General features: G+C 47.9%; 1 protein-coding gene across 6 annotated transcripts in view; it reads left to right on the top strand.

Moving 5' to 3' along the window:
• KIAA0100 (KIAA0100 ortholog) overlaps positions 1 to 22,126 on the top strand; it is a 294,167-nt gene that overhangs the window by 16,403 nt on the left and 255,638 nt on the right. For all 6 annotated transcript variants that reach the window (XM_029611003.1, XM_029611004.1, XM_029611005.1 and 3 more), the window contains exons 3-6: positions 20,010 to 20,059; positions 20,166 to 20,325; positions 20,550 to 20,668; positions 21,171 to 21,231. In XM_029611003.1, coding sequence (XP_029466863.1) covers positions 20,010 to 20,059; positions 20,166 to 20,325; positions 20,550 to 20,668; positions 21,171 to 21,231 — 390 coding nt within the window. The remainder of the gene's footprint in view (positions 1 to 20,009; positions 20,060 to 20,165; positions 20,326 to 20,549; positions 20,669 to 21,170; positions 21,232 to 22,126) is intronic.

The raw sequence follows: 22,126 nt of genomic DNA, 5'->3' as shown, positions 1-22,126 counted from the left end.
TGGGCATGAGTGGCCCGGCTACTTCCTTTCCTTTTCATTTTTCTGTCACGGACTTGCACTTGCCCTATCCTCAAAGACCTCCATTGGTTACCGATCCACTACAGAATCATGTACAAATCCATCAATATCATCTACAAGGCTATCCACCAACACACTCAACTCGACCTACAAATCCCATTTAAAAAACACACCTCCGCCAGACCCATCAGGGAATACTACAAAGAGTCTCTCCAGATTCCACAGGCCAAAACCTACCAACATAAATCCTTCAGTCTCAGAGCTTTCTCTTCAGCAGGTCCAACACTATGGAACTCTATCCCACCTGACTTGAGACAAGAACCATGCACTCTAACATTTAGGAAAAGACTAAAAACTTGGCTTTTCAAAAAAGCATGCCCAGGCCTTGATTAAAACCTCCACCCATCAGCACAACTCGCATTCAAAAATTGGATTAAAATAAGAATCCACCAACTACCCACTCATACTCACCACCATATTATCATCCTTCACAACTATATCATATTTATTTATTTTGCTATACAACTATATTATTTGATGCAATTGGCTGAAATGTAAATATTTCTTTGTTCAATTTCTCCCCCTTTCCAGATCCTAGTTAATTTTCCCTGTTTTATTGTAACTTTCGCACATCCATATTATTGTTTTACTGTATATGAAGTTTGAATTGGGAATATTGTTACTATGTTACTCTCTGCCTTACACACATTGTTAATTGTAAACCGGTTTGATGTGATGCTAGTCATGAAACTCGGTATAACAAAATAATAAATAAAAATAAATAAAAAAAATAAAATATAGAGAATGAGATACCTCTGATCTGGGATTGAAAGTTAGCAAGGCTATGGATAAGCTATATCCTCTTCTGGAGGAAGCAATTGACATACTGCAGGAGCCCAAGGTGGATGCGGCGGTGTCCGCAGTCCCCAAAAAGACCACAATCCCGGTTATGGGTGCTACAGCCCTGAAGGACCTGCAGGATAGAAAGTTGGAGCTGCAGCTCAAGAAAAGCTTTAAAGTCTCGGCACTGGGAGTGCGGGCAGCTATGTGCAGCAATTTTGCCTTACGAGCAGGCCTTCGCTGGGTTCAGCAGTTACAAAAACTAATGCTGGTCTTTCCGAAGCAGAAGCACAGCAAGCAGGGCGTCTGGAAGCTTCGATCGCTTATAGTGCGGATGTACTTTATGATCTGTACAGACTTTGGCCAGATCCATGGTGTCGGCAGTCTCGGCTCGACGGCTCCTTTGGTTAAGAAACTGGTCGGCGGATATTTCCTCCAAGGCTCAGCTGGGGTCGTTGCCTTTCAAGGGTAAATTGCTTTTTGGCAAGGACCTTGAGGATATGATTCAATCCCTGGGGGAGAACAAGGTTCACAGACTGCCAGAGGATAGGCCCAAGTCCTTCTCTTCATGGTCTCGATTCAGAGGGAATCGAAGATTTCTCCATCCAGAGCTCCAGCTTCTTCCTTTCGGCAAGCGTCTGGTTGCCAACAGTCCTGGTCTCAGCCCTTTTGTGGCCGACACTTTGGCAGAACCGGGGCTACCCAGGCGGCATCTGGGGCCAAGTCTTCCCAATGAAGGGACGCTGACCCTTTCCTCTATTCCAGCTATCGGGGGCAGATTGTCCCTGTTTTATGAGGAATGGATCAAGGTGACATCAGACCAGTGGGTCCTTACTGTGATAAATCAAGGCTACGCTTTAGATTTTGCACACCGCCTTCCGGAGCGGTTTCTGGTCTCCCCATGCGGTTATGAAGAGAAACTACAGGGCAGTACAAGATACCTTGCAATGCCTTCTGCAATTCAGCGCCATCACCCTGGTTCCTTAGGCGGAGCAGCGAAAAGGGCGTTATTCCATTTACTTCGTAGTCCCCAAAAAGGGGTTCTTCCAACCCATTCTGGATTTGAAGTGCGTAAACCGCTGCCTCAGGGTGCCACGTTTTCACATGGAGATGTTATGGTCAGTCATTGCCTCGGTAAGAAAAGGAGAGTTTCTGGCATCACTGGACCCTAATGGAAGCGTATCTTCGCATAGGCATTTGGGCCGACCACCAGATGTTTCTGAGGATCTTGGTGATGGGTCGCCATTTTCAGTTTGGAGCTTTGCCCTTCGGTCTTGCCACCGCGCCCAGAACGTTTACCAAGGTAATGGTTGTGGTAGAGGCTCATCTGCGCAGAGAGGATTTCCTGGTGCATCCATACCTGGACGACTGGCTAATTCGGGCAAAGTCTGAGTCGCTCAGCCAGTTGGCAATTCGCAAAGTGCTTCAACTCCTGCGATCACTCGGTTGGGTGATCAACTTAGCTAAGAGCCGACTTGTGCCCAGTCTTTGGAGTTTTTAGGAACTGTATTCGACACTCAACAGGGGAGAGTGTTCCTTACCTCGGACCGAATTGTCAAGCTACAAGGACAAGTGCGGGACTTATTGGCCAACTGTCTCCCCAGAGTGCGGGATTATTTGCGGGTTCTCTGCTCCATGACTTCCACCCTGGAGCTGGTGCCCTGGGCCTTTGCTCATATGAGTCCTTTACAGTCAGCACTGGAATCCAGTCTCCGAACAGTTTCATTTACCTCTCCCTCTTACGGATACGGCACGCTCCAGTCTCGATTGGTGGCTTTTCTCGGACAACTTATCCCGAGGAGTTCCCCTGGAGTTGCCCGAATGGACAGTGGTGACCATGGACGCCAGCCTCTTTGGTTGGGGAGCGGTTTGCTTGAGAAAGTCAGTGCAGGGACAATTGTCTCAGGAAGAATCTTAGTGGTCGATCAATCATCTGGAAACCAGGGCAATGTGGTTACCATTGCAAGCGTTCCGTCCTCTCCTCTAGGGGAAGTCAGTCAGAATTCTTTCCGACAATGCGACCATGGTGGCTTATATCAATCGCCAAGGGGGAACCAAGAGCCAGCCAGTGGTCACGGAAGCCCGGCAGCTGATCAGCTGGGTGGAGAAGCATTTAGTAAGTATTGCAGCGTTTCCCATAGCAGGAGTCGACAACGTTCAGGCGGACTTCCTCAGTCGGCACCCCCTCGATCCCAGGGAATGGGAGCTCACAGACGAAGCTTTCCAACTCATATGTGACACGTGGGGCGTATCCTGCCTGGATCTCATGGCAATGTTTCAGAATGCCAAGGCTCTGCGCTTCTTTGGTTGCTGCAGAGAAACAGGAGTAGAAGGGATACATGCCCTGGTGTTGCCCTGGCCGACCGATGTGCTGCTGTATGTCTTCCCTTCTTGGCCGCTGATAGGCAAAGTGCTCAGGAGAGTGGAGATACACCAGTAGAAGTCATCCTCGTAGCTCCAGAGTGGCCGAGACGGCCTTGGTTTGCGGACCTGGTCAATCTGGCAGTGGCGGGTCCCCTGCTGTTGCCACTGCTCACAGACCTTCTCCATCAAGGATCCGTGTGTTTGGAAGAGGTTGATCCCTTTTGTCTAGCGGCATGGCTTTTGAGCGGCGCCGCTTGAGGAGCAAAGGGTATTCAAATGCTGTGGTGGGAACATTTCTCCGTTCGCGCAAGACATCCACCAACCTCGCGTATGTGCGCGTGTGGAGAATCTTTGAATCCTGGTGCATGGACCAGGCGATTGTTCCTACTCTGTCTTTGGTGTTGGATATTATAGGTTTCTTACAATCCGGACTTGCCAAGGGCTTATCGTATAGTTCTCTGAGGGTTCAGATGGCAGCTCTTGGTTGTTTGCGCGGTTCCATTCAAGGCGTGGCATTGGCTGCTCACCCTCATGTGGCTCATTTCCTAAAGGGGGCAAAGCATTTATGTCCCTTGCTCAGGCACCCTTGGCCTTCTTGGAATCTGAACTTGGTTGTCTCAGCTCTGTGTACGGCGCCCTTTTGAGCCTCTGAAAACGGCTAAAATAAAGGATCTCACGTTAAAGGTGATTTTCCTTATTGCTATCACATCTGCTCACAGGGTATCTGAGCTCCAGGCTCTATCCTGTAGGGAGCCGTTTATGAGAATTTCGGATGCTGGTGTGTCCTTGCGGACGATTCCTTCCTTTCTTTCTTCCGAAGGTGGTGTCTGCTTTTCACATGAATCAGTCAGTGGAGCTTCTGTCGTTTCCCGTTTTGGACCGGTCAGACCCTATGTCTAAAGACTTACGAAAGCTGTATGTTCGGGCATTGTTGCGTTATCTGGAAGTTACGTGTGACGGACCATCTTTTTGTGCTGTGGGCTGGTCCGAAACGAGGAAATATGGCATCTAAAGCTACGATTTCTTGCTGGTTGAAAGAGGCTATAAGCTCAGCATATTTGCTGCGTGGTAAGCCTGTACTGTTTGGTGTTCAGGCTCATTCTACTCATTCGCAGGCAGCTTCTTTGGCGGAGTGTCAAATGGTCTCACTGCAGGAGATCTGCAGGGCGGCGACTTGGAAGTCTTTGCATACGTTTGCCAGATACTACAGACTGGATGTCCAGGCACCGGGTGAAGGAGGCTTTGGAGAAGCAGTGCTTAGAGCGGGCCTCTCCAGATCCCATCCCAGGTAAGAAAGCTCTGCTACATCCCAGGAGTCTGGACTGATCCGGGTACGTACAGCAAAAGGAAAATTAGTTTCTTACCTGATAATTTTCGTTCCTGTAGTACCACGGATCAGTCCAGAGTCCCGCCCGGGGAATGAATGGAAGTAAGGGAGAGTCCGCTCAGTTATTGATTGGTTTTCAGATCTGCAGAAATTGGATTGACCGTCCTCAAGTGGTTCTACAGGTTCAGTTCCTAGGAGGGTTAAGTGAACCAGTTATTTCTTTTTCTTGTTGAAGGGTTATTGTACATAGTTATGGTGATTTTTTGAGAGTCATTCTGCTTTGACATTGAGTAATACTGCTGGACTGTAGATGGCATCATCCTATATAAGGTGGAGTTTTGTTTTGAAAACTTCTGTCTCCATCTGCTAGAGGGGGGTGCAAAACCCAGGAGTCTGGACTGATCCGTGATACTACAGGAACGAAAATTATCAGGTAAGAAACTAATTTTCCTTTGAGGCGCTGCTACATATCCGAGAGTGCCACCTGCAGTCGTCAGTATTTCTCTGTCTCCAGTAGGTGTTAGTGGTGCATACCTGTATGTCTAGTTAAATGAACTAATCTTTTTTTTTTATTTTTTTTTAATTTAGACATTTTATATACCATCGTTCATATAAAGATTGTAATGGTTTACAAAAGTTAACATTCATACTGTAAATCAACAAGTAATGACAGTTTACGGAGTTAGTATTCATAAACCGGGATTGAACTGAATCTGAGATGTCTTAGATCTTTAGTTAATATGTATTAGAACCTTAGGCAAGCAGTAAAGGAATTTATAATACAACAGTTTTTACAAAATAGTCAGAACATTGTCTTAAGATACTTACATTTTCTAATTTATTCCTCATGCTATAATTAATAATTAACATGCTTCTTGTTGCTCTTTGCATTCTGATGTTTTAAGTTAGATTATACGCATTTCTGAATATACGCATGTTTTTAGCTTACGTTTGATACCAGAAATAAAGAGATCGAAACGAAACATCTCAGGTAGAGAATGCCAAAGCTTTGGGCGCTATGGAAAACACACAATCTCTTACTTGCATCAGATGTGAACTCCGTATTATAGGAACAGTCGGTAGTCCTTTACTTTGAGAGATCAGTGTTCGCTGAAGTGTGGATGGTTGTAGTGTCACGCCTATCAGACCGGTGTTACTTGAGTGAATGATTTTGAATATTAACTTTAATACTTTATAATAGATTCAGGATTATGCTGGCAGCCAGTGCAGTGAACTCAACGAGGGTGTGATGTGATCAAATTTCCTTGTTTCTAATAAAAGTCTTGCTGAGGCATTCTGTAGTAATTGTAGTGGTTTTAAGACATGCAGGAAGGCAGAGTAATTTGAGAAAATTAGAGTTGTTAATACAGTACGGAAGTCCTTGAAAGTTAGTAAAGGTTTCAACTGATGTAATATATGCAGCTTGGTATTATTTATTGATGTGCTTTTTCATAGTAAGGTTTTCATCTAGCTGGATACCTAAATCCTGTACTTGATCTGAGGGAGTAATTTGAAAATTACCCAGGTCTAGAGGCAGAGGTTAAATTATAGAAGCATTTCTACTTAACCAAATGATTTCAATTTTTTTTAGTGTTTAATGTTAGTTTAACTTGTGATAGTTCTTGCTGTATTGCTTTCATATAGGCTGAGAGTGTCGATACAGTATTTTCAAGTGTTTTGGAGAATGGGATGTAAAATTGTGTCATCAGCATACAAGAAGAAAGTAATTCTTAAATCTGCCAGTAATTTACACAATGGAAGCATATAATTCCCTGTACACGTACCAGGATCAGTCCAGACGGTGGGTTATGTCCCCCGTCCAGCAGATGGAGTCAGAACAAAAAGCTCGGGGGGAGGTACTATATAACCTCACCTCCCTTGCCTCAATCCTCAGTATCTTCTGACTCCAGCAGATGTGAGCAGGGGACTGTCAGGTCCCCAGCACAGGAGCTGGGGATCAAGTATAAAAAAAAAAAATGGACACAGAGAGAGTTTCCTGAGTTAGGGGAACAGAAGGGCTTGCTGACAGGTCTGTTCCTTGTCTCCCCCACCCTCTGTCTTCCTTCCTTCCGTTTTGGGGGGTAAGTGAGTATTTTGTGATTATTTCTTTTAGGCTTACCTCTTGCTCAGCATTACTCAGTGTCTCTGTGGACTGGGCCGGACCCGGGGTGCACGTTAGTGGTGCTAGCCTCTCCCCCTCCTCCTTCTCAGCTGCTGCCGACCCGCGGCCCCGTGACGTGTCATTCCCCGGGGCCACCGGGAGGTCAGATTCCCCAGTGGCTCCCTTGGGTCGGTGGGGGAGGGTGGTCCGTGTGCCCTCGGCAATCAGGAGCAAGAACTTCGCCAGTTTTGGTCTTGCCCCTCCCCCTCCGGGTCCCGCCATGCCGCGATCGGCGGCCTGTTCTTCATGCGGCTGGCAGGGGGGTCTGCTGTCACGGGAGGGGCTCTGCGCGAGCTGCCTCCCCGACGGGGAAGACAGCTCTCAGCAGGGGGACGTCGCAGGACCTCGCAGTGAGGACCGCGCGGCTAGGAAGCGGCAGGCCCCGTTCCCTCTGAGTGCCAGAACGGCAGCCATTTTATTTTCAGATTCGGAGGCAGGCATTTCTGAGGAGGACACGGAGGGCCCCATCTCAGTGGCGCCTCCCGTTTTAGCGCCGTTTTCAGAACCAGAGCCAGTTTTTCAGGAAGGGGAGGCCCCGGATTGCCCCTCCTCGGGGGCTCCCTTGTTTTCCATAGAATTTGTTGTTCTGATGCACAGGGCTTTCCTGCAGAGCAGGTCTCAGCCTGTGGATCTTTCCGTGGGACCCCCTCCCTTCAAACTAGCGCGCACAGTGCCACCCCTGGGGGAATCCTCCCCTCAGGGCAGTGTCCAACCAGCCGGGGGAGCGCCGGGGCCCTCCCGGGACCCCCCTGCGCCAGCACGTGGATCACTCGCCACTCCCGAGGGGGACCCTCTCCAGGATACGGCAGGGGACGACCCCACCTTGGCTGCCCAGGTGGAAGGAGATTATCCGAGGGTCCTCCGCATTTTTCAGTCCGAGGAGCTGGACGACCTGATTCCCCACATCCTACAAGAGATGGACATTGATGCCCCCTGGAACCGGTGGTGGCCGCTTCCCAGGGGAGGAAAGGGGATCCCCTGCTGGCAGGCCTCCGTCCGCTGGCAAAAGCCTTTCCAACTCATCCCACCTTCTTACAATTAATTTCTAGGGAATGGGATGCGCCGGAGGCCTCTCTCAAGGTCAGTAGAGCGATGGAAAAGCTTTATCCCCTGCCGGAGGAGTTTCTGGAGCTGCTCAAGGTCCCGGTTGTGGATTTCGCCGTCTCGGCAGTCACGAAGCATACCACCATCCCAGTCACAGGCGGCACGGCGTTGAAAGACCTCCAGGACAGGAATTTGGAGGTCTATCTCAAGAGAATTTTTGAGGTTTCGGCGCTGGGGATTTGGGTGACTATCTATAGTTCACTAGCGCAAAGAGCTGGTCTTCAGTGGGTCCAACAGCTGCTCACCTCACAGGCTCTGCCGGCGGCGGAGGCCCAGCAGGCGGATAGGTTGGAGGCCGTGGTAGCCTATGGGGCAGACGCCCTCTATGACCTCCTTTTGGGTTCAGGTCCGATCAATGGTGGCTGCGGTCTCGGCCCGTCTCCTGTGGCTACGAAACTGGTCGGCGGATGCCTCATCGAAGACCCGCCTGGGATCACTCCCCTTCAAAGGCAAGTTTCTCTTCGGGGAGGATCTGGACCAAATCATCAAGTCCCTCAACGAGAATGCGGTGCACAGACTTCCTGAGGACAGGCCTCGGTCTACTAGATCCTTCAACTCCACCAGGTACCGGTCCCGCAATCAGCGCCAGTCCCGCACTACGAGGCAGCAGCGGTAGCCACCCCGGGCTCAGTCATCTCGCTCGCATACCTGGAACCGGTCCTTTCGAGGCCGCAGGCCCGGCAAGGAAGGGCAGGGCCCGGTTACCTCCTCGAAATCAGCTCAATGATGCCAGGCCGACCCACGAACAGACTCCCCGGGTAGGAGGTCAGATTGCCCTCTTCTATGAAGAGTGGGTCTGAATCACGTCGGATCAGTGGGTCTTGGATATTCTAAAACACGGCTACGCATTAGAACATAAGAACATAAGAAAATGCCATACTGGGTCAGACCAAGGGTCCATCAAGCCCAGCATCCTGTTTCCAACAGTGGCCAATCCAGGCCATAAGAACCTGGCAAGTACCCAAAAACTAAGTCTATTCCTTGTTACCGTTGCTAATGGCAGTGGCTATTCTCTAAGTGAACTTAATAGCAGGTAATGGACTTCTCCTCCAAGAACTTATCAAATCCTTTTTTAAACACAGCTATACTAACTGCACTAACCACATCCTCTGGCAACAAATTCCAGAGTTTAATTGTGCGTTGAGTAAAAAAGAACTTTCTCCGATTAGTTTTAAATGTGCCCCATGCTAACTTCATGGAGTGCCCCCTAGTCTTTCTACTATCCGAAAGAGTAAATAACCGATTCACATCTACCTGTTCTAGACCTCTCATGATTTTAAACACCTCTATCATATCCCCCCTCAGTCGTCTCTTCTCCAAGCTGAAAAGTCCTAACCTCTTTAGTCTTTCCTCATAGGGGAGTTTTTCCATTCCCCTTATCATTTTGGTAGCCCTTCTCTGTACCTTCTCCATCACAATTATATCTTTTTTGAGATGCGGCGACCAGAATTGTACACAGTTTTCAAGTATTAGATTTTGTCCGCGCGCCCAGGGACAGATTTCTCTTCTCCCCATGCGGATCCCTTCACAAGCGAAGGGCCGTTCAGCAGACCCTCGACCGCCTACTCTCTCTGGGGGTGATAGTCCCGGTGGCCGCCTCCGAGCTGGGTCGGGGACATTATTCCATTTGTTTCATGGTGCCCAAGAAGGAAGGCACTTTCTGACCCATCCTGGATCTCAAGACTGTCAACAGGTCCCTCAGGGACCTGCGATTTCGTATGGAAACACTGCGCTCGTTGCTGGCGGCAGTCCATCAGGGGGAATTTCTCGCCTCCCTGGATCTCACGGAGGCGTACCTTCATATCCCGGTCCTTCGGGCACATCAACGCTATCTTCGCTTCAAGATCTTGGGGCAGCACTTTCAATTCCGAGCCCTTCCCTTCAGTTTGGCAACAGCTCCACACGTCTTCACGAAGGTCATGGTAGTAGTGGCGGCAGCCCTATGCCGGGAAGGTGTCCTAGTGCACCCTTACCTGGACGACTGGCTCATCCGGGCGAAGTCTCTGACCCAGGGATTTCAAGCGGTCGACAGGGTGGTGCAGTTGCTCCGGTCCCTGGGGTGGATCATCAACTTTGCCAAGAGCAACCTCACTGCATCTCAATCGTTGAACTTTCTGGGGGCGCACTTCGACACCAAGGCGGGCAAGGTGTTCCTGCATCCGGAGCGGGCACATGCATTGCGCGAGCAGATCCTTCGTTTCACGGTGGTTCCTGCCCCCACAGCGTGGGATTACCTTCAGGTCCTGGGAACCATGACATCCACCATCGACCTGGTCCCGTGGGCTTTTGTGCACCTGCGCCCACTCCAGAGGGCATTGCTATCCCGTTGGAAGCCAGTGTCGTGGGATTTTCAGGCGGTACTTCTCATCCCGATCGCTACAAGACTCAGCCTCTGCTGGTGGCTGGACCCTTGACATTTAGCACAGGGGTGTACCCCTGGAAGTTCTGGACTGGGTGGTGGTCACCACAGACGCCAGCCTAGTCAATTTGGGGAGCGGTCTGTCGGTCGAGCTCCATACAGGGCCGTTGGACGGTGGATCAAGTGCAGTGGCCCATCAACCGCCTGGAGACAAGAGCGGTCCGCTTAGCATTGAAAGGCTTCCTCCTGCTGGTCCGCCACCGGGCGGTCAGGATTCTTTCGGACAATGCGACCACAGTGGCATACATCAATTGCCAGAGGGGGCATGAGGAGCCGTCACGTCTCGTTGGAAGCAGACAAGCTGATGCAAAGGGCGGAATTCCACTTGAGCCGTCTGGCAGCCTCCCACATTGCAGGCGTGGACAATGTACAAGCGGACTTCCTAAGCCAGCAGCACATAGATCCCAGAGAGTGGGAGCTCTCGGAGGAAGCAATGTGCCTGATAGTAAGACGGTGGGGGACTCCCCACATGGACCTCATGGCCACAGCCGGAAATACAAAGGCCCCTCGCTTCTTTAGCCACAGAAGAGAGCACGGCGCGGAAGGGGTCGATGCCCTGGTACTCCCGTGGCCCCGGCAGATTCTGTTGTATGTCTTCCCTCCGTGGCCCCTAGTGGGGAAGGTACTTCGGTGGATAGAGAGCCATCAGGGTCCGGTAATCCTGGTGGCGCCGGAATGGCCCTGACGGCCGTGGTTCACAGACCTACTTCACCTGGCGATGGAGGGCCCGGTGCGGTTCAGTCATCTCCCATGTCTCCTTCGTCAAGGGCCCATATTTTTCGAGGCGGCAGATCGCTTCTGTCTTGCGGCTTGGCTTTTGAGAGGCGCAAGCTGAGGCGTCGTGGGTACCCGGAGGAGGTGATTTCTATTCTACTGCGGGCACGAAAAACATCCACCTCCGTCACTTACGTGCGGGTTTGGAAGGTCTTCGAGACATGGTGCCAGGCACATACCATCCGGCCATCCCACGCCTTGGTGGCACAGGTTCTCTCGTTTTTGCAGGCCGGCCTGAATTTGGGCCTCGCCTATAACTCCATCCGGGTCCAAGTGGCGGCGTTAGGAGCTTTCCTTCACGATGGGCACGACTCGATACTCTCAACTCACCCGGATATCTTGCGTTTTCTAAAGGGGGTTAAGCACCTGAAGCCACCGTTGCGGCCACCTTGTCCTTCCTGGAATCTCAACTTGGTACTCCGATTCCTTAGCGGACCGCCTTTCGAGCCACTCTGGGCGGCCACCATCAAGGATATCACCTTCAAGACTATCTTCCTGGTAGCGATCAGCTTGGCACGTCGCATTTCTGAGCTTCGAGCGTTGTCCTGCCGAGAGCCATATCTCCAATTTACCGATGAGGGTGTTCGAGAGTGCAGAACCTTGAGGGACACTTGTATCAATATGGAAGGTATCAGGTATGTGATTGCCCAGTTTGTCTAGGAATAGCCTATTAGATAGAAAAGAAGGAAGAAAACCAACTGAGCACACTACCGTCAATATCAATATTGCTCAGCTGATGGCATAACAGGGTATGGTCCACAGTGACAAAGGCAGCTGTGAAATCGATTAGCACAAGAAAATAAGATTCATCAGCATCAAACCCTTGTAGAACAGAGTCCATTAATGAGAGGAGTAAAGTCTTAAGAACATAAGAAATTGCTATGTTTGGTCAGTCCAAAGGTCCATCAAGCCCAGCATCCTGTTTCCAACAGAAGCCAAACCAGGCCACAAGAACCCAAACACCAAGAAAATCTCATGCTACTGATGCAATTAATAGCAGTGGCTATTCCTAAATAAACTTGATTAATAGCCGTTAATGGACTTATCCTCCAAGAACTTATCCAAACCTTTTTTGAACCCAGCTACATTAACTGCACTAACCACGTCCTCTGGCAACGAATTCCAGAGCCCAATTGTGCGCTGAGTGAAAGAATTTTCTCTGATTAGTCTTAAATGTGCTACTTGCTAACTTCATGGAATGCTCCCTGGTCCTTCTATATCTGAAAGTGTAAATAACCGATTCAAATCTACTCGTTCAAGACCTCTCATGATCTTAAACACCTCTATCATATCCCCTGTCAGTCGTCTCTTCTCCAAGCTGAACAGCCCTAACCTCTTCAGCCTTTCCTCAAAGGGGAGCTGTTCCCTCCCATTTATCATTTTGGTTGCCCTTCTCTGTACTTTCTCCATCGCAGCTATATCTTTTTTGAAATGAGGCGACCAGAATTGTACACAGTATTCAAGGAGCGATACAGAGGCATTATGACATTTTCTGTTTTATTAACCATTCCCTTCCTAATAATTCCTAACATTATTTGCTTTTTTGACTGCTGCAGCACACTGAGCTGACGATTTCAAAGTGTTATCTACTATGATGCCTAGATCTTTTTTTCCTAGGTGGTAGCTCCTAATATGGAACCCAACATCATGTAACTACAGCAAGGATTATTTTTCCCTATATGCAACACCTTGCACTTGTCCACATTAAATTTCATCTGCCATTTGGATGCCCAATCTTCCACTCTTGTAAGGTCCTCCTTTAATGTATCACAATCTGCTTGTGATTTAACGACTCTGAATAATTTTGTATCATCCACAAATTTGATAACCTCGCTCATCGTATTCTTTTCTAGATCATTTATAAATATATTGAAAAGCACCAGTCCAAGTACAGATCCCTGAGGCACTCCACTGTTTACACTTTTCCACTGAGAAAATTGACCATTTAATCCTACTCTGTTTCCTGTCTTTTAACCAGTTTGTAATCCACGAAAGGACATCGCCTCCTATCCCATGTCTTTTTAGTTTTCTTAGAAGCCTCTCATGAGGGACTTTGTCAAACGCCTTCTGAAAATCCAAATACACTATATCTACCAGTTCACCTTTATCCACGTTTATTCACCCCTTCAAAACAATGAAGCAGGTTTGTTAGGCAAGACTTCCCTTGGGTAAATCCATGATGACTGTGTTCCATTAAACAATGCTTCCTAAATCCAAGTTGGTTTGGGAAGAGAATATCTTGGTCTTCCAAATGATTTACAAGTTGAGATAACTACTTTTTCGTGAACTTTTGAGAGAAAAGACATATTAGATATTGGACGATAGTTGTCCCAATTGTCGATTATACCAGTTTTATTTTTTTAGGATTGGTTTTATCACGGCTTGTTTTGCCCCATCTGGAACAAATCCTTCCGAGAGAGAATGATTGATTAATGTTGCAATTGCCGGAGTGATGACACTGTGTACTTGTTTCAAGTTACTGGCTGGAATTGGATCACATGGGTGAATAAGATTAATTTTAGTTATGATTTTACTAATTTCAAGATTAGTTACTCTGTCAGACATGGTCCATTTAGCCAGACCTTGTGATTCTTCATGTGCTTTTGTGAGCAAGCAGATAGGGATTTGAATTTTCAACCTATTGATTTTATCTAAAAAAAAAAGTAGTGGCATATTCATTGCAAGAGAAGTTATAGTTTCTCGAGATGGAAGATGATAGGTCCTTGATTAAATGTTTAACAACTTTAAAGAACAGTTTAGAACTTATTACCCCATGAATCTGTTTATCATCGTAATCATTTTTGCTTTATTAGTAAGTGCACGGTATTTTGTTAGGAGAGATCTATATTTTCCTAGGGATTCAGCAGACTGGCATTTCCATTATTATTTTCTCAAATTTTCTCAGGGTCTGTTTAGTGTGTCTTAAATTGTCATTGTATCATGGCTTCTTTTGTTTAGAGGTATTCCTTTCTTTATTAAAAGATTTCATCTGATCTGGACTTATATTTTCAGCTATGTCATTGACAATCTGATCCCAGGAATCAAATGCTGAGGAGGCATTAGCTTAATTTAATTCAAAGAGCTTATTTTTTTTAGTGATTTTGCAAGTACTTCTGTTTAGGGAAAGAAGAATAGAAGTCGCTCCCTGAGGTGCTAGGTTCTTTTATGGACCATCCCTCAGGTTGAAGTGAGCGAGTGGGGGATTGGTGATTCCTGTGCTGCTTTAGCCCGTGCCATCCAGGGTTAGGAAAGCCAGGGGTCCTGGTTCCCTCCTTTACCTGAAGGCTCCTTCCCCAATGATCAACAGATAGCCGCCAACAGGAAGGTATTTTATTCTTATTTGTTGGGTGCCTGTAACCTTAAAAAAAAAAAAAAAAAAAGCAGCCCAGAGAGAAGCAGGTGCTTTCTGTAGAGCTGCAGCTGGGTGTTTAGTTTTAGTCACAGGCCGTCAGACCGGAGGAAAAGAGGTAATTTTCTCTGTGGGGCTGCTGTCTGTAATTTCCCGGTGGCTTGGGCTGCTGTGTTTCGATTGCTCTGCTGCACCAGGACTCACCATGTCTCCCCCCCCCCCCCCCCCCGGCATGGCGCCAACCTCAAAGCATGCCAAACCTGCAGGGCCTGCGGCAGTACTCTATTGTGGCTCATCTCGCCGTGTGTTGTCCTGACTGTGCCGCGGGTGGGGAGTGCCCTTCGTCAGGGCAATCAACCGACAGGAGGGCTACCCGTTCACAAGGCCATGTAAAGGGGGTTGCTGGGGGAGATTTTGTCTCAAGAATAGAAGGCTGCACAGGATTTGATGCAAGGACCAGTCAGGGAGCCCCAGAACTCTCCTTCCCCTCTTTCTCCAGCAATGCAGGCCGGGACTGAGGATCCAAAGGTGAAAACTGTGACGTTGCCTGAAGAGGAGGACAGCAGGGGAGAAGATTTCTCCACAGAGTTTGTTTTATTCATGCAAAGGCCTTTTTGGCAAGATGGGATGAAGGAGCTAAACGGTATCTCCACCAAAAGTGGCAGCCCAATCCTAAGAAGGCTTAAAGGTCTCCAGTCAGGCGCTTGTGCTCCCTTCTCAAATGTTCTTATGTTCTCCACCAATTGGGGCTCAGTCATCCTGATGGGGATTTGGATTCAGAGAATTCAGATGACCGGTTGGATGATCTGGATGAGGATCGGAAGGATGGTGGACTCTGATGTTATTCAGGGGGGTCAGTCGACTGAGCGCGAGCTTGGAAGGAGTCGAGATAGGTCTGGGGATTTGTCAGAGTTTGAGGTCGTCCCTGTTGTGGAGGAGGACGACCTGAAAGCGATCCGTCTTTTCCGCAGGGAGCGGTTGAAGCTGCTTATTCCTCACATCCTGAAGGAGCTGGGAGTGAAGGTGTTGTATGAGGATTCGGTAATGAATGAGTGGATCCGGTTTTGGATGGTCTTCGGGGTCCTCCTACAGCTTTTCCTTTGCCTAAGAAAGTAAAAAAAAAAAATTAGTGGACTGGGATTGGAATGTTCCGGAAGCTGGGCTGAAGGAGGCAAGGGCAATGTCGAGATTGTATTCCTTGACTGAGGATGTATTACAGCTTTTGTCTTTGCCCAAGGTAGATGCCTCTGTTTCAGCAGTCACCAAGAAAACCACCATCCCAGTGGTGGGTTCCACCGCGCTAAAAGACATCCAGGATCGAAAGCTGGAGTTCCAGTTAAAGAGGGTGTTTTGAGATTTTGGCCTTAAGCCTGCGTGCGGCCATCTGTGGTAGTCTGATGCAGAGACCCTGTTTGCGTTGGGTGCAGAAGTCTCTATAGGAGCAAGAATCTCTGAGGCAGATGCTCAGATGGAGGCTCAGTTAGAAGCCGGCATTGCTTATGTGGTAGATGCCTTGTATGATCTCATTAGGACCTCTGTTAGAAGTATGGTATCGATAGTATCAGCTCCCTGCCTGTTGTAGTTACGCAATTGGTCGGTGGATATATTGTCCAAGTCTCAACTTTATCTCCCCTTTAAAGGGAAGCTTCTTTTTGGAACAGTTAATGAAGCAGTTGGGAGGATCGCAAAGAATTAGGCTACCGGAGGATAAGAAGAGCAATAGGAAATCTTTTCCAGCTTGATTGCATTTTCAGGATGTGAGGCATTTTCGTCTCAACAAAGGTTCTACATCCTCACAGAAGTCAGGTTCCGGTAGACAACAATCATTTTGAGGGTCCTGAAGGCCGGCCAGGGATGGTGCAGGTCAGGGGTCCGCAAATAGTAAGACCTCACAATGAAACCAGATTGGTCCACTCTCTTGAGGAGTTGGTCGGGGGGGCAGCTAACTCAGTTTTATGGAGAGTGGAACAAGATTACCTTGGACCAGTGGGTTCTGAAGGTAATAAGAGATGGCTATGTGTTAGAATTTTCTCACCCCTTCAGGGAAGCCTTCATGGAGTCTCGTAAGGGCGAGGAAGATATTCAGTTTACTTTGTCTTTCCCAAGAAGGAGGGTGCATTTCACCCCATTCTGGACCGTCAAAAAGTCAATGCAGCGCTGTGGATTCCTCGTTTTCATATGGAAACATTAAGGACGGTAATAGCAGTTGTTCGCCAAGGAGAATTTCTGGCCACTCTAAATTTAATGGAGGCCTATCTTCACATTCCCATTCGCATGGAGCATCAGAGGTTCCTTCGATCCATGGTGCTGGGCCAGCATTTTCAGTTTCAGGTCCTCCTCTTTAGGCTAGCTACAGCTCCACAGGCCTTCACAAAGGTGATGGTTGTGGTGGCGGCTATGTTGCGAACGGAAGGGATTCTAGTTCAGACTTATCTGGATGACCGGCTTATTCAGGCAAAGTTGGAAGTGGAGTGTGGCCGATTTTGGTTCAGAGGGTACTGGAGATGTTGCGATCTCTGGGATGGATCGTAAACTTGGCAAAGAGTCATCTCATTCCGAATCAGTCTTTGGATTATTATTTGGGGGCAAGATTTGACACCTGCTTAGGCAAGATGTTTCTCACCTCAGAGAGAATTTTGAAGTTGCAGTCTCCGGTATCCCGGCTGAGGCAGCATTCAGGTTCCCAAGGCATGGGATTATCTGCGGGTCCTTGGTTCAATGGCCTTGACTCTGGATCTGGTTCCATGGGACTTTGCTCACATGTGTCCGCTCCAGAGAGTGCTTCTATCCCGTTGGGATCCATTGTCTGTCTGAGGATTTTCAGCATCTTTTTGCCATTACTAGGAGTCTTCAGATCCAGTCTCTCATGGTGGCTGTCTTGGCCCAGTTTGGAGTGGGGAGTAGATCTGGAAGTCCTGGACTGGGTGGTGGTGACCCTGGATGCCAGCCTCAGGGGTTGGGGTGAAGTTTCTCAAGGGCAGACAGCCCAGGGATGGTGGTCACTATTAGGGAGATCCTGGTCTATAAATCGCCTGGAAACGAGAGCATTGAAAATTTTCCTTACTCAAGTGCTGGACCGAATGGTGAGAATTTTTTCAGACAATATAACTGTGTCGTAAGTCAACAGATAAGGTGGTACAACGAGCCGAGGAGTGGCTCTGGAGGCCCAGGAATTGTTTGTCTGGGCGGAACGGTGCCTGCAGGGCATTGCGGCATCTCATATTGCAGGAGTGGACAATGTGCAAGTGGATTTTCTCAGCAGAGAGCAGTTGGATCTGGGGGAATGGGAGTTGGAGGCTTTCACCTCATTTGGACCAGATGGGGCGCTCCCCAGCTGGACTTGATGGTGTCGTGCAGCAATGCCAAAGTGAACAGATTTTTCAGTCACAGAAGAGAGTCTGGAGCCAAAGGAATCGACACTCTGGTTCTTCTGTGGCCAACAGGGATTCTGCTGTACATGTTTCCTCCGTGGACTCTTGTAGGCCGAGTCTTGCAGTGCATCAAAAGGCATCTGGGTAGGTGGCATTGGTAGCACCTTGTTTTCTCTGCGTCCTTTGTTTGCGGATCTGGTTCATCTCGCCATGGACAGACCCCCTCAGGTTGGCTGATCTGCAGGAACTGCTTAGATAGGTCCCTATCTTCTCAGATCAGATGGATCGCTTTTGTCTTATGGCTTGGCTTTTGAGAGGAGATGATTAAGATCCAGAGGATATTCGGAGGCTGTGATCATGACGTTGCTTCAGGCTTGGAGACCCTCCACATCACTGGCTTACGTCAGGGTGTGGACATTGTTTGAGGGCTGGTTTGTGGAAAGGCACTTAGATGCTTTGCGGGTGGATATTTTGCCTATCTTGGCCCTTTTACAACAGGGATTGTCGAAGGGACACGCCTTTAATTCTCTTCGTGTACAGGTGGCGGCCCTAGGATGCTTTCGAGGGAAAGTTCAAGGAAGGCCATTGGTGACTCACCCGGATAATGTGCATTTTCTCAAGGAAGTTAAGCACCTGCGACTGCTGGCTCAGAGGGTTTGTCTTGCATGGAATTTGAACTTGGTGTTGTGGGGTCTTTGCGGGTTTCCATTTGAGCCATTGCAGAAGGTGTCTTTGAAGGACCTTTCTTTAGACTGTCTTCCGTGTAGCTATTTTTTCAGCCAGATGGATTTTGGAGTTGCAGACTTTGTCCTGTAGAGAGCCGTTTCTGTGAATTTCGGTCGATGAGGTCTCTCTGCAGACTGTTCCTCGTTCCTGCCAAAGGTCGCCTCGAGTTTTCACCTTAACCAGTCAGTGGAACTTCCCGCGTTCCCGAATTGGGAGCAGGAAGACCAGCTAGCGAAGGATCTTCACTGCTTGGATGTACGGTAGAAGCTGTTATCTTAAGATAATCAATTCCTTTCGGTGATAGGCTCATCTTTTTGTCCTGTTCGATGGCGTAACGAAGGGGAAACCAAGGCTTCTAAAGCCACCATAGCTCGTTGGTTAAAGGAGACTATATTTTTGACCTATCTGTGTAAGGGTCGTGATATCCCGAGGGGGTTATAGGCGCACTCAACCAGAGCGCAGGCAACGTCTTAGACGGAGTGTCAGTTGTTGTCGGTGCAGGAGATTTGTAGGATGCCAGTCATCTTTACACACTTTCACCAAGCATTATCGTTTGGGCACCTGAGGAGGTGACTTTTGGAGCGAGTATTTTGAGAGCGGGACTTTCGGATTCCCGCCCAGTATAGGGGAGCTTGGGTACATCCCACTTATCTGGAGTGATCTGGGATATGAACAGGAAAGGAAAATTGGTTCTTATATGCTAATTTTCATTCCTGTAGTACCACAGATCAGTCCAGAGACCCATCCCCTCGTTTTTGTTTTCCCAAAGACTGCATTCTGTGAGTTTTATTTTCTGAAGAATTTACAGCTGTGTGTGGTTGGTTTCTAGGACCTATACTGTGGCCTTGGATGGGAGGGTGCCAGTTCCGGAGGCTCAGGCCAATCTTACTTGTTTGTCCTGGGAGGGACATTATTAGTTGAGATTTATTTTTTTGGTGGGGGATTCCTCATTGGCTTTGGTACAGGTCAGTACTGAGCGACTGCAGGTGGCACTCTCAGTTAAGTAACAGTGCCTGAAAAGTGTTTAGTGCTCTGCCTCCATCTGCTGGTAGGGAGGCATAACCCACTTGTCTGGACTGATCTGTGGTGGTCCAGGAACAAAAATTAGCAGGTAAGAACCAATTTTCATTTTTCACAGTTAAGTTTGTAACTTATATGTATTAACTTGATAAATTATTGATTTTTGTACTTGGTACATTTTGTATTTGTATATAGTTTAAATATTTTTAAAACAATGTGAATGGTTTTCAAGAAAAATTGACTTTTTTTTGCATTGTCAGAGGTGTGAATCTTTTTATTTATTTATTTATTTATTTATTAGCACTTATCGCTTTCCAGATAAAATATCACCCAAAGCTATGCAAATTTGTGACAGATTTTGCTAACTCTTGCCACAGAATCTTGAAAAATCTGCCACAGGAAACTGACAGCACCCCCAATACCCTCAATTCAGACACTTCTGTCTGTTGCTGCCTGTTGCTCTCTGATGCTCCTTCCTGTTTGTTATCCTACCAGCTCTCTGCTTCTGTACTAAGTTGTCTTCTTTGCCATTACAGGAGACTGACAGTGTTTGGTTCTCCAGCAAGCTGTTGAATCATGAATTGCCGTAAGTAGTTTCATAAACTTTGAGGGCAGTGTGTTTTTCCATCGGTTTCCCCTGTCCCAATTTGTTCCCTGGTGAATCTGTATCTGTCTTCCCCTTCCTATTGCAGTCACTACTTGGCACTGTGTTTCGGTGAGGTGCAAATCCGACCACATCTGCAGAGGAGTCCTGAGCTCTCTCCGTCTTCCCCAAGTGCTGTGGCTGAGAGTAAGGGGCAGAGCAGAAGTAAGCTGCCTCTCAGCCCTTCTGTGCTAAGAATCCTCTCCCAGGTGAGCACCTCCCCTCCCCCTACCTTGCAGCACTGTCTAGTCTCCTTTCCAAGTGTTCACTCCTGTGCTATGCTGTTGCCTCCCTCTCTTCACCAGTTGCTGTTTGGGATTCTTCCCTGCTTGCTTTACTCCTCTCCATAGCTGGATATTCCTTGCATGCCAACTTCACTGCCCATAAGAGATTGTTGCACAGCTCCTCACATTCCTCTCCTTTGTTTAACCAGTTATTCTCAGTCCATGTAGAGACCATTGACATCATGGTTCTACATGTGGCAGCCTCTGAATCCCTCTGGCACATGAAGGTCTCCAGGACTCAAGTCCTTCTGCACAGCGATGGGAAGAGGTAATTACACACAATCTTCTCTGTTCCTTCTGGGGAGAACATGCTGTTTGCTGGTGTCCAGCGTATGTGGACTTGGATGTGAGCGATAGGTTTGAACTTCTTCATAGAGCTTTTGTGGATGAATAGCATTTAAATGAGCAATGCAGTGATGGTATCTGATGGCAACAGAATTTTGTGGTTACCGACAGTTAATTAAATGTTCAGCTAATAAAGTCTGACACATTGCTGTTTCTTGCACCTGACCGGGGGAGGGGGGGGGGGTGATAATTGAGCGCTGAGCAGGAGACACATCCATTGCCAAGTCACCTTGCATAGGCAGTTTTCAATGTTTTTGTGGGCAGTGACTGCTACATTCCCTGCACTGCTGTGGGGGGAAGGGGTGCTGTTGTGAATAGTTGGTAGATTTGATATGGAATAGATGGGAAGGGAAATATTTGGGGTGTGTAGGGGTCATTACTTCAGTTCTGTGATCACTCATGGTCTTAAGCGTCTTCTTCTCCAGGCTGGACTGTGAGGTGACCCTCAGTCAGCTGAACAGCAAAGTTCTGAAGAGCAGGCAAGCAGTGAGTATTTCTGTGCATCTTAGAGCACTTGCACCCCCTGTCAATTCTGCCAGTCTGTGCCACCCAGTGTTTCCATTCCCCTGCCAGTGTGTACCGCACAGCATCATTTTATTTATTTATTTATTTATTTATTTATTTATTTATTTATTTAAAGGTTTTTATATACCAATAGCCGTTTGCACATCATATCGGTTTACAGATAACGTATAACATGATAGAGAAAATACATGGAACGATCATATCCACATGCCCTGAAAAATGGTTGGTTTGTGTGTGAGAGAAGCTTAAGAACATAAGAAATTGCCACACTGGTCTGGTAATAAGTAGTGGCTGTTCCCGAAGTCAACTTGACTAATAGCAGTTTATAGACTTTTCCAAGCTGAACAGCCCTAGCTTTTCCTCATTGGGGAGCCATTACATCCCCTTTATCATTTTGGTCTCCCTTCTCTGTACCTCCTTTAGTGCATCCATATCTTTTTTGAGATGCGGCAACCAGAACTGAACACAGTACTGAAAGTGCAGTCTCACCAAGCTTTCACTGTTGTTACCTGTGCTGTGCCTGTTCTGTGGTAGGGCTGTGTGAGAGATGCTTGCACTTGGTGCTGCCAGTTGTGTGCGTGTGAGAAGGAAATTTGCACTTAGTGCTGCTTGTTCTGCACTGGGGCAGTGTATGTGTGTGTGCGCATATGTGCATGTGAGAGAGAAACTTGCACTGCTGCTGCCTTCGCTGTGCCTGTTCTGTGGTGGGACAGTGTGTGCGAGAGAAAAGCTTTCAGTTGTGTCCATGCTGCATGTTCTGTTGGCTATATGGAGGACTTTAGTTTCATCAGTTAAGCTCCTTTCATGGGAACTACATTTTCTGGAAATAAACATAAGAAAAGAGGAAGGGATGCTC

This window comes from Rhinatrema bivittatum, chromosome 8, assembly GCF_901001135.1.
Source record: "Rhinatrema bivittatum chromosome 8, aRhiBiv1.1, whole genome shotgun sequence".
Taxonomy (NCBI): domain Eukaryota; kingdom Metazoa; phylum Chordata; class Amphibia; order Gymnophiona; family Rhinatrematidae; genus Rhinatrema; species Rhinatrema bivittatum.
The sequence above is the reverse complement of the archived record's forward strand: the minus strand, read 5'-3'. Positions and strand labels throughout refer to the sequence as shown.